Here is a 12324-nt window from a genome sequence, read left to right on the forward strand (position 1 = left end):
GATAAATATTAAAATAAAAATACACATCTATCAAATAAGGGGAGCACTACAAAAGCAGGAACTAACTCTGCGTGGGAGTAGGTTTCACCATAAGATCACTTCTAAATTGCATCTTAAATTTTTTTTGATGTTTTATTTGATTTTTTGAGAGACAAAGAGAGAAAGAGCATGAGCAGAGGAGGGGCTGAGAGAGAAGGAGACACTGAATCCAAAGCAGGCTCCAGGCTCTGAGCTGTCAGCGCAGAGCCTGATGCGGGGCTCAAACCCACAAGCACAAGATCATGACCTGAGCCAAAGTTGAACGCTCAACCAGCTGAGCCACCCAGGCACCCCACTTCTAAACTGCATCTTAAAGGTGGCTGGAAATAGAGCCTGCTTCATGTATTCAAGGAATGATTACTGAGCACCTTCTACTGAGCCAGGCACAGTTTCAGGCACCATAAACATAGCAGTGAACTGGACAAAGTCCCTGCTCTCTTTGCAACAGAGAAACCTACAATAAGCATATGACAAATAATTATATATTAGTTAGTGATACCTATTAAGACCACAAAACAAAGCTTAATAAGGGGAACCAAGAATGATAACAGATATTGTTTTAGATAGGATAGTTAGAGAAGACCTTCCTATTGAGATGACATTTCAGCAGAATCCTGAATGAATGAGAGAATGAGACCAAAAAGCAAAAGGAAGCCATTTCAGACAGAAAGGCCAGCATGAATAAAGGTATAGTAGTTATGAAAAGTGTGACATCTTTAGTGCAAACTGAGGTATTCTCACTAAGCAAGGTGGGATGCAAGGAGTCAGGGAGAGTGTGGTAGATGAGGCTGGGGAAAGAAGAAAGAGAAGGAGGGCGGAAGAAATGGGAAAGGTCAAGAACAGTTTCTGGGCTGTTCATAGCAGCACTCTCCACAATAGCCAAAACATGGAAAGAGCCTAAGTGTCCATCAACGGACGAATGGATCAAGAAGATGTGGTTTATCTATACCATGGAATACTACATGGCAATGAGAAACAATGAAATCTGGCCATGTGTAGCAACATGGATGGACCTTGAGGGTGTTATGCTGAGCGAAATAAGTCAGGCAGAGAAGGACAAATATCACATGTTTGCACGTATAGGAGGATTAGGAGAAACTTAATGGAGGAACAAGGGGGAAAAGAAGGTGGGAAATGGTGGGGGAAAGAGAGAGAGGCAAACCATGAGAGACTCTTGAATACTGAGAAACAAACAGGACTGATGGATGTCAGGGGGAGGGGGAAGATGGGCATGGAGGAGGGCACTTCTGGAGATGAGCACTGGGTGTTATATGGAAACCAAATTGACAATAAACTATTTGTAAAAAAAAAGAAAAAGAAAAAGAAAAAGAAAGAAAGAAAAAGAACAGTTTTTGGGCCTAAGTTTGGGTGACTGAGTGGGTGATAATACCATTAACCAAGTCAGGGACCCCTGGAGGAGAGGCAGTTTTAGGAATGCAAATAATGAATTTGATTTGGGGCAGTGGGAAATAAGAATTGGATATTAAGAGTCAGGGCTAAAATACCAATTTGGCTCTTACCAGCATGTCATGGAAATTTAAAAAGAAGGAGCAAGAAGAGTAGTCAGCGTTGTCAGATACCGCAGAGAATTTTAACAGGATGAGAACTTTTAAAAGGCCATCAGATTTGACATTTGGAAGATTGGCAGTTACTTCACGAAGGCCAATTTCAGTAGACGTGGGTAGGACAAACCCACATCATGGTTCATTTGGAAAGTGAAGGTGTAAGAGACTGAGGTTGTCCAGCCAAGTCTACTGTCTTCCCCCTTCCCAAAGCTCCTTCTTGGAAGTTTTGAACCTGAGGTCAGAGCTCTTCCCACTCCTTCCTTAACTTTCTCCACATAAGGCCTAGAACTGGATGCTTGAGCTGGGGACATGATGGAGGGACAAATTTTCTCAGATCCTTGGGTCTCTGATGGGCGGGGGGCTGGGGATAGGGGAGCCTGATGTTGGTGAAGCAGATATTGAAGGGAACATCTTCAGTGGGGAATAGCAGGTCAGGCCTGTTCTGAGACCTGTCTCCAGAGGGAGAGAAAGATGAAATACCTAAGTCTCTCTTGTATATGGAAACTGGACCAGGAAGCTGAGGTAGGATACAGAGCAAAGCACTTGAAGGGCTGGTGGGGTAGAAACATGAAACAAGAAACTCAGCCTCAGAGAGAGAGTACAATAGCAAAGCATGGGGGTTGGGGGGTAGAAGTTGACAGTAAACTGATAGACACTAGAAGAAATTTAAGCAGGAATGCTTAGGTTTCTTAGGGCACTGTAACTGAAGATGTGCAGGGGTGACTGTTGGCAGTACCTTTGTCCACAATGATAGCACTGAGGGGATGGTTAATGAATTGAGGGATAGTTCCAGAAATACCTGGTATATGGATGTCTAACAAATATTTGTGAAGCCAAAAAGGGGTCGTTCCTCCACAGATAATGTGGAGGAAAGGGATTAGATACCAGAGTTCTGAAGACGTGTTAGAAAATTCCTAGGTTCCCTTCAGGGAGAGGACAAGATCCCAGACCCCTTAGAAGTGCAAAGCCTGAGAGAGAGACCTATACCACGGAGGGAGTTGGAAGCATAGTCCAGAGCAGGAAACCCAGTCTTTTAATCCTGGAAACCCAAGCAATTACGGTAGGTCTACTAGATTTCCCCATCCCTGCACAAGTACACCCGTGGCCTCAGTTTCTCTCACCTGCACCTCCATCTCTGCCCACTGGGGGGCGGAGCTCGAGGGCAAGGCTGGCGGCTGTTCTGAAGCCTCGAGGACCATCAGTTCGTACCAGACTCCCTACTCCATTGCGGTCTTACCCCCATGGCCGAAAACGGGCTCTCATACTTCTCCCCGCTGCCAGGCAGTGGTAGGGGTGGGCCCAGAGGGCCAGTGCCAGTGAAAGTTGACACTTCTGTCTGGTTGACTGCCCAGGCGGCCCCTCGCATGCTGATGGCCCAGCCGGGGATTCAGCTGGGGATCAGCCCAGGCCCTGAGGTGCTGGAGATGCCCCTGGGTCCCCTGCCATACGAATTCTGGGGCGGGATGGTGCCCCGCAGGCCCAGGGTCGGAGCTGGCGAGACGGGGTCGTGGTTCCCAAGACCCTCTGAGGGCACCTTCCCCAGGCCCTACATCATCCTGCGGTGCATCCCGAGGTTGGCACTGCCAGAGGACGTCTCAGCCATAGAGAAAGAGATGGAGCAGCTGGCCAAGGAGCTGAAGGAAAAGAGAATGGCGCTGGGGTACTCGCAGGCCGACGTGGGGTTCACTATGGGGGCTCTCTTTGGAAAGGTTCTTAGCCAGACAACCGTCTGCCGCTTTGAGACCCAGCAGCTCAGCCTCTCCAACATGTGGAAGTTGCGACCTCTGATGAAAATGTGGCTGGCGGAAGTGGATACCAAGAACTTTATGGGCATATGCAAAGTGGAGATGATCCTGCAGCAGGATCGGAAGCGGAGACAGGCAGCCAGGGAGCGACACATCGGAAGCAGTCTAGAGAAACTCTTCTTGCAGTGTCCGAAGCCCACGCCGGAGCAAATCAGCCACATCGCTGGGCAGCTCCGGCTACCAAAGGAACTGGTGCGAGTTTGGTTCTATAACCGGAACAAGATGGGTGGTCACCCAACCATTGATTTCTGCCGCCCGGAGGATGTGGGGACTTCAGGGCCTCCTTTCCCAGGGGGATCAATGTGCTTTCCTCTGGCATCCGGGCCCCATTTCGGTCCCCCCCAGTATGAAGGGCCCTACTTCATCCCTTCACCCCTTTCCCTGGGGAGGGGACCCACCTCTCTGCCCCAGCCACCCCTCTGGGCCCCTCCAGGCTTTCAAACTGAGGGGCCTGTCCTTCTGGACAGAGCTGAACTGGGGAAATAGGTCCCTGAGGTTCATTTCGGGACTGTTAACATTAAGAGCTCCATTAACCGTCTAAAGTAGTTAAGAATACTTAAGGGGTGGGTTGGGAGTTGTTTAGGAAATTCGTGGGGGGGGGAGGGGTACGTGTCAGAAGTTGAAGTTTATTACTCAGCTTGCTAGTTTTTACCTAGCATTGGTGTTAAGATACATTACAATACATATATGGTTTCAGACATTTTGTTTCTCTCTTTTTTATTAATTGAAAATTACTTCTGTTATTCCTTGTGATTATCAGCAAACATAGGGATTTTTTTCCTTATAAACACAGTATTAGTAAAAAATTAAAACACAGAAGATTATTTCCATATACCTTTTATTTTTATCAAAACCAAACAGAATTTTATGTAAACATAAACACAGAGTCCAGGATAATAGTAACCTCTCGGGGGAGGTTTGAGGTTGGGATATGGAAAGAGTACACAAAGTCTGCCCAGGGCCCTTGCTGAAGCACAAGTTTTATTGTGCTCCTTCCTGTCTTGAAAGATGTTTGCTTTTTTTTTTTTTTTCTTTCTTCACTAATTCACCTTTTCATTTAGAGTGCTCAGTTTCAGGTGGAAGTCTCAATCCAGATCTCCACCTTAATGGAATCCCACTGGTTTATCCTCAGTCCTGCCACAGTCCAGCCCCTTTCTTACTGAGGTAGGCAAGGCGGACAGCACTTGCTCAGCGCCAGCTCTAGCTTACTTCTCTGGTTTTCAGCTCCATTTGGTTTATTACCTGGATATTTTCCTTACTTTCTTTTGAACTCAGATATATGTCTTAGAGAATATCTGTGATGGTGGAGTCAACATTCCTTGGTGGTTTATGTAATGGTATATCCTACATCACTTTTCCAATCTCTTCTCTGAAATCAGCTTTTTCTAGTTTTCTACTTCTACATTGGTAAATTTTGGTCATCATATACTAAACAGAAGTCATTAATTCCTCTATGTTTGTACCTCTACTGCCATACACCTGCATGTAATATTTATTGCTTTCTAATTCTATCACTAAATATTATATCTGAGTTTGTCTTTGTAATTACTAATCTTGTTGGTTTTCTCTTTCTCTCCTTTTTTCCCCTAATCAGTTCTTAGAAAGACTTTATCAATAGATATTTTCAGAGAACAACTTTTTAAATTTTTATCCTATTTACTGCTCTTTTTTATTTTATTTTATAATTAATTAACTTCTAGCTTTTACTTTCATTACTTGCTTTTTTACTAGTTTTCTCTGATTTCTCCTGATGTATATTTTTTTCTTCTTGTCAGTGTTTGAAGATAAAACACTGACCATATGCAGAGGTTCGTGAAGATGGACATAAACTTTAGACTAAGTGAGTGACTAATCATTTACTCTTGGACTCTCCCACTAAAAGTCACACAGCACCAGTCTCATTTCTTCCTTTTCCCAGACAACCCTCTGGACAGCCTTGAAAGGGAGAGGCTTCTGCAAAGGGCCAGGTAGTATTTAATGCTGGGATGAACAACTGTGTTTGTGTCAATATTCACCTCCTAAAAGCTATGAGGAGGCTCTGACCCAGGCTGCTCCTTGAATTCTGTAGCCCCTGCGTATTTGGAGACATGATAATGAGCTTTCGATCTCGGGAACAGCTCCAAGAGCCTGCCTCGGCACCTGCACAGCTGCGTCTTACACACAGCTACTGCACCTCTGGTTAGGCAAGCACCACGTTGTGTCACTGATCAGCCCTCACATAACTTAAAATGCAATTTTTCCATTGCTGGTCCTCTTGACTTGATTGACTATGTAAAGAGAAGAGGCTGGACATTGGGGAAACTTTAAAAGATTTCAGATTTTTCAAAGATTTAAGATTATGGATTGAAACCTTGATAATAAAACCCCTCAAAACTGAGAATGAATTGCCCTTAGAGTTGGGAGAAAACCAACAGCGTGGTGTCAGTGCTGAACAGTATCAAATATACAGAGATCAATGTAAAATCAAGTCAGATATACGATGGCATTAGCAAAGTTGTCAGGGATACTGGAGTGAAAATAATTTCAGTGTGGAAGTTGGCAGAGGCAAAGGTCAAACAATAGTCCAGAATCTTCATATTTGCCAGATTTTCCCTTAATGTCAATTAAAAACACAAATTCCAACCACTCAATAAGATCTTCGCCATCATTCCAAAATATTTCTTTTATCAAATCTTTCCTTTATCTCGTGCTTTCTTTAGACAAGGCAAGTATTCTTAACCTGAAGACTTCGAACCCCTTTACAGCATAGGCAGAAGAGTGTGTTTGTACATGTGTGCATCTTTAAAGATGGTGATGATAGCTTTTATCACATTCTCAAAGGAGACACAGCTCTTTGTAGATCTACGGTTTCAGAATTTTAGAAATACGTTCCCTTTGGCCACCTTACTCTCAAGAGTTTTCCCTTGACCTAATACCAGTCTAACAGGTAATTCCTGGTTTTCTTTGAATCTGTATTTTCTGAGTATCTCTAGTTCAGCATAGAACAGAGGACCTGAATCACATCTTATATAAGTCTTTCAAATTCAGACCAAATACTCTGTTAATTATTGCCTTTATTGTTCTTATACTTTCATCATTCTGTGGCACCTTAATTAGATTCCTGTCATAAAAACAATTTCTCTTGTTCCTAGAATCTTTCCTATCTATTGTCTAAGAAAACTTGAAGTGTTAGGATATGCTCCCTTATTCCAAACCATTTTCTTGCTCTTGAAATATCATCTAAATGTTTTCTATAATTTCATATTTTTGAAATATACATATTATACATCTTTGCCTATTATGCTAAAACTACATCATGGGATTTATTTTTCAGTGTAGCCACTTCTGTTTATAGCTTTCTTCTAGAAATCATCTTGCTTACTAAACAGTATTAGTTTCCTAGGCAGAATCTTGTTTTTTTAGGGTACAAAACAATATTATCTCTGTAAAACAGTGTTTTAAAAGCAAAAATTACAATACCATCCAATAAAATCCTAGTGGAATATGAGAGTATTAAATGACAAGGTGATTATAAATGAAAAGAATAAAACTTAGGAAAATAAAATTTTGAAGAAAAGAGTTAGAGTGGCCTTGTCCTACCAAATATTATGAAACTACAGTAATTTAAACAGTAAAATGGTGGTTATGGACAAAACTAACAGAAACAAGCATTTGACTCTTCCATTTTGTGGGAGTGTGAATCAAGGCAACCTTCATGAAAGGCCATTGGATAATTCATATGGGAGGTTTAAAAATGTGATTTTTCTTTGGCCAATCATTTCAACTTTAATGAATTTTTATAAGAAAAAATTATATTTGCTTGCAAAAATACAGTGATAAGGGTGGTCATTACAACATTTTTTTAATAACAAAAAGTTAGAAACAACCTGAATGTTCTAGAAAGGCCAAGTAAATAAAAAGAACCACCATGTATGGTAAAAATTGTATTATAGAGTTAGAGTTTTGAGAAAATGCAGAATAGATTGTTGAGTGAGGCAAAACAGTTTATTAAGCTTTATGATACTTTTTATTTTTTAAGGAAAAAAGATGTGTTACATGTAGAATTATATACATAAGTAACTATCGTTGGCGATTTTATAAAATTGTTTTTGCTTTCTGTGTTATACAATAAAAATATTTAAGAAAAATTTCTAAAGGAAGGTGCTAGGAAATCTAGGGATCCTAAAACTGTTCACTCTTCTGGTCTTTTTTATCTGTAAAATGGTAGTTTTTCATTATAAGGCAATTTTATTTTAAAATAATAAATGTGCCTTTTCATTTTTAGTCAGATCTGTAGTTTCTTTAAAGAGAAAGGCAGTTCTCTAAACGGAGGAGTATTGAGATATATCAGAGAGACGTTGCTAAAAATTAGTTTTTTCCTTTAAATCAGATGCCCATTAATGTTAAAGAGCTGTAGTGTAGCTTAGTGAGTGAAGACACCTGCCATATGTCTGTTTTTCTGCACAACATGGTAATTTACAATTACAATTAGTGTGTTTATATACCTCAGTGGTGTTAACCCATATTTAGAATATAATATAAGCCCAGATCATTTTCATGTTTCTGAATGTTTACTTTTCAATTTAAAAAAAAACCATTTCAAAGTATCAAAACCCTGTTTTTATCACAGTAGAATCCTCCTTGCCTGTCATATTTGAAGAAACCAAATGAATATAAATAAGATCCATAGACTTCTAGGTTTGAAGGCAGGGTCACTTCCTGTGATTACAGCCTCAGCCAGGTGAAAGGTGAACTGTCATGAAATGAATCTACCTTGATACCCAGTAACATTCTTAACACAAAGCATTAGCACGATCACGGTTACACCAGTGAAGAGCATTACCAGACGCTCTTGAAGAGATTGTGTTGTTTACCTCCAGGGCTATCTTCAGAAAACAGTGTGGCACATCAGAGTGTTGGGCTGCTGCCCTGCCACCTTGCTTTTAGCTTGGAACCCTGCTGTGAGTTCTGCTATAGACAAAATTAGCTACTTTGGCATTGAACTTGGACTTTTTAGACTTGCATCCCCCAGTTTCCAACAAAATGATGAAGTACCAACCAACTTCACTTATTACTGTTGACTCTGCTCCTGACTGCCTGCCAAAGACGAGGTTTGGAAAAGGAAGAATTGAGGCCTTCCTGAGAATTCACCACATTTTGGATTCAATATTCATTTCTAAAACTGTACAACCTGTTATATCACTTCTTTTTCTCCAAAAGAGTAACTGCAATGTTTAATAATTAGTCTTCTTCTTCCCCCCCAGGATGTATGGTGTAGACCTCCTTTTAGTTCTTGGTGCAATGGACAGGATAGTGTATAAGATGCTTTAAGTTGATTTATTATCTGAGAACGGATGCTGTTGTTCCTAGAACAGCTGTAAAACTTTTACTATTATTGACTGAGTAGTGGGAAAATCTTAATATATACTTTTCTACTGAAAGAGAGTTTGTTTCAATATACCATGTAGTAGTTTGCTAGAGCTGCCGTAACAAGTACTCCAGCTAGGGGAGTGTGAAGAACAGAAATTTATTTTTTCACGGTTCAGAGCCTAGAAGGCTGAGGTCAAGATGTGGGCAAGGTTGGTTCCTTCTGAGGGCTGTGAGAGAAGGATCTGTATCAGGCTTGTAGATGTCTACTTTCTCCCTGTGTCTTCACATTATCTTCCTTGTATAGATATCTGTGTCCAAATTTCTTCCTCTTATAAAGACACCAGTCATTGGATTATGTGCTTGGAATATGCATTGGATTATGACCTCATTTTAACTTAATCATCTCCGTAAATATCTCCAAATAAGGTCACGTTCTAGGGTACTGGTGTTTAGGACTTTAATGTATGAATTTTTGTGGGGAAACAGTTCAGCTCATAGCACCAGCCCAATTAAAATTTCAGCTAGATTTAATTATTTGCTACTGTATTCATTCAGCAAATATTAATTGAATGCCTATATAACAAGTAGTGTCCTAGGTGCTAAGATGCAATGGTGACCAAAAACAGGCCCATCGTGACCCTCAAGAAGCTTAAAGTATGGTTAGGCATGGACATTGAGCAAATGAACATGTGATTACTACTTATAATAAATACTGTGGGATTATCAGATATTGGGAGAAGATCTTTATTTATATTTCTATTTATGGTCTTTCTATAATACGTAAGTAATGTCTCTGATAACATCAATGTTAACAAACATTCTAAACCAGAGGGACCTACCTGCAGTGGGAGTGCAGACCTATAACCAAGGCATATTTTGGGACATAGGCATTCCCAGGTTAAAATCCCAGATCAGTAACCTACAGTCTCTGTTACTCTAAATGAGGTATTTCTCTCTGCTCCTTTTTTGCATGTGTAAAGAATGTCTAGCAATCCACAGGGTGAGAGAGTTGATAAAAGCATAAAATTGGATAATATAGAAAGAAACCCCTAGGACTTCCCTTTAATACAGTAGGCACTCAGTAATTTTTCTCTCCATTGTGTTTCCACTCTACCTTATCTATGCTTTATTTATAGCTCATAAGTCATTCCTTTGCATCTCTGGGAACTTCCACAAAGTGGATGCTCAACGATTAATAGCCAAAACAGAATAAATGAGAAAACAGAAAAAGTAGAGACCGTAGTCTCAGTTGCCAGAAACCATACTACCAGATATTAGGAAACAACTTTCAAAATTATAGTAATTGGAAAGCAGTCATAAAGTGCATTTCCTCAGCCGTTAAATGACAACTAGGTAAAGGAACAGATGATAGAGTTTTGACTTGGAGGGTATAGATGAAGGCTTTTTGAAAACCCATACAGTGTTAAGTCATTGAAAGGAATGGTCTCTGAAGTTGTTTCTAGCCTGTAATAATTGTATGAATCTCCATGAATAAGAGCAAAACAATGCATCACAGACTGAATATGGGCGCTAGGAGGAGACAGGCTCTAGGAATGGACAGAGTAGGGTGACGCTGATCATCCTACCATGATTCCCCTTAAACCTCTCTTTTCTGATATGCTGTGGCTTTCCCAAATGTAGTCCAATACTGCCTTTAAACATACTATAAAATGGTGACACCCTCTAGCTTTTTGGTTCAAAACCTACTGTATTCATTTGCCAGGGCTGCCATAATAAAGTACTACAAGCTGAGTGGCTTAAAGAACAGAAGTGTATTGTCTCACAGTGCTGAAGACTCAAAGTCCAAGATCAAGGTGGGGACAGGGTTGGTTCTTTCTGGGGACTGTGAGGGAGAATCTGTTTCAGACATCTGTCCTCAGCTTGTATGTGGCCATCTTCTCTTTCTTGTCTCTTCACAACATCTTCCCTCTGTCTATGTCCATGTGTCCAAATTTTCTGTTTTTATAAGGACATCAGTCAAATTGGATTAGGGCCCACCCTAATAATGTCATTTAACTTAATTACCTCCGTAAAGGCCCTATCATCAAATAAGGTCACATTCTGAGGCACTGAAGTTGTTTCTTCAACTGAAGTTGAAGGCCCTGGGGTTAAGACTTCAAAATACAAATTTCAACAGGACACTATTCAACCCATAACACCCACCACAACTGATGTAGAGAAAATGTAAGTATGGGTTGTGGGGGAGGTATAGGAAGGCAAAGAGAGCTGTTTATTTTTTTCTACCAAAGAGTTAAATAGGTGGAGTGATAGAAAGGAAAAAACATGACCCATGGACTCAAACAGCCTTAGACCTGCATCCTGTCTCCAGGCCATTCACATAGATAGTATCACACTCTAAGGGAACATTTCAGAAAAATAACATTTCTTCCATCCCAACCAATAACTTTATGGGCTGAAGAGTTACAGTAGCTATTTACTTTTATGTATTTTGGGAGCAGAGCAATTGAAATCTCATCAGTGAGTTTGAGCAATATTATCTTACAAGAAAATTTTGGATATTTTTTGTTCCAGTGCTGGTTGCGTTGAAAGAAAGGAAAAGAAACAGAGACAGAGAGAGAGAAAAAGAAAAAAGAAAGAAAGAGAAAGGGAGGAAGGAAGAAGAAAACAAGGAAGAAGGGAGGAAGGGAAGAAAGAGAAAGGAGGGAGGGAGGAAGCAAGGAAGGAAGAAAATTTTGGATATTTTGATAAAGACGATTCTTACTTTCTCCGGAAAAAGTGATATGTGAACCTGTTGAGAAAGCCCTGTCACTTTCCACTAAACATTGCCAGCCACTAATTTCATCAAGCTAATGTAAGAGGACAGTCAAGTGACTTGCCTTTAATTTGTTATGATTGTGTTATATTTATGAAAAGCAGAGCTAAAACAGCTGATAGCAAGTGTTTAGACACTGATTGTTTTAAGACTATTTGCTAAATCTAAGTAGACACTGAATAAGTTTTCTCAGTACAGCAAGTGTAAATCATTCTTTCTATAATAATAAGTCATTAAGTACATGCAAATACTGTAGATTATTACCTCATTTCACACATATTTTTATGGTTCTTGTCTGTCTGTAAATATGTATTACCTTTGAGATTTAAACTAAAGAGAAGTGGGAAAAGACTTACCATACAGGAATTTACTGTGTTCTTTTCTCTCCTCAAGAAGCAATCACCCCAACACCATAGGTAGGAAAGAATAATTTGCTGTTTCTGTGTCAAATCATTAAAGTAGTTAATCTAAAGCCATAAATTTTTGTCTTCTGGGCCAAGAAATTTTAAGTAAAATACTAACAGATATGTTATGATTTTAAATGAGAAGTGAAAGAATCTTTATCCTTTTTATTTGAGTTTCCAGAAATGGCACCCTCCATAAAAAATGATACCATTTTTATTTTTAAACTGAGTTTCTTGCATTAGTCAGTAAACAATTTATTTGGTGAACATTCTCTGTGCACATATATACACCATGTGAACATTTAGGAAACAGAAGGTACTTGAATTTGTGAGATTTAAATATTTTCTTACAGTTGATCCAGTGATACTGCAGTTGAAATAAAACCACA

The 12324-nt window shown here is 40.0% G+C and overlaps 2 protein-coding genes across 9 annotated transcripts in view; both read left to right on the forward strand.

Moving 5' to 3' along the window:
- The window catches only part of FAM172A (family with sequence similarity 172 member A), a 429946-nt gene that overhangs the window by 307001 nt on the left and 110621 nt on the right, over nt 1-12324 (forward strand). The window lies entirely within an intron of this gene.
- Nucleotides 2826-3917, forward strand: POU5F2 (POU domain class 5, transcription factor 2). The gene is given in 2 exon segments (XM_039239379.1): nt 2826-3773; nt 3776-3917. Coding segments are annotated over 2 exon segments (1008 nt in total). The 5' UTR covers nt 2826-2845; the 3' UTR covers nt 3856-3917.

This window comes from Hyaena hyaena, unplaced genomic scaffold, assembly GCF_003009895.1.
Source record: "Hyaena hyaena isolate Hyena2069 unplaced genomic scaffold, ASM300989v1 scaffold_156, whole genome shotgun sequence".
NCBI classification, from domain to species: Eukaryota; Metazoa; Chordata; class Mammalia; order Carnivora; family Hyaenidae; genus Hyaena; species Hyaena hyaena.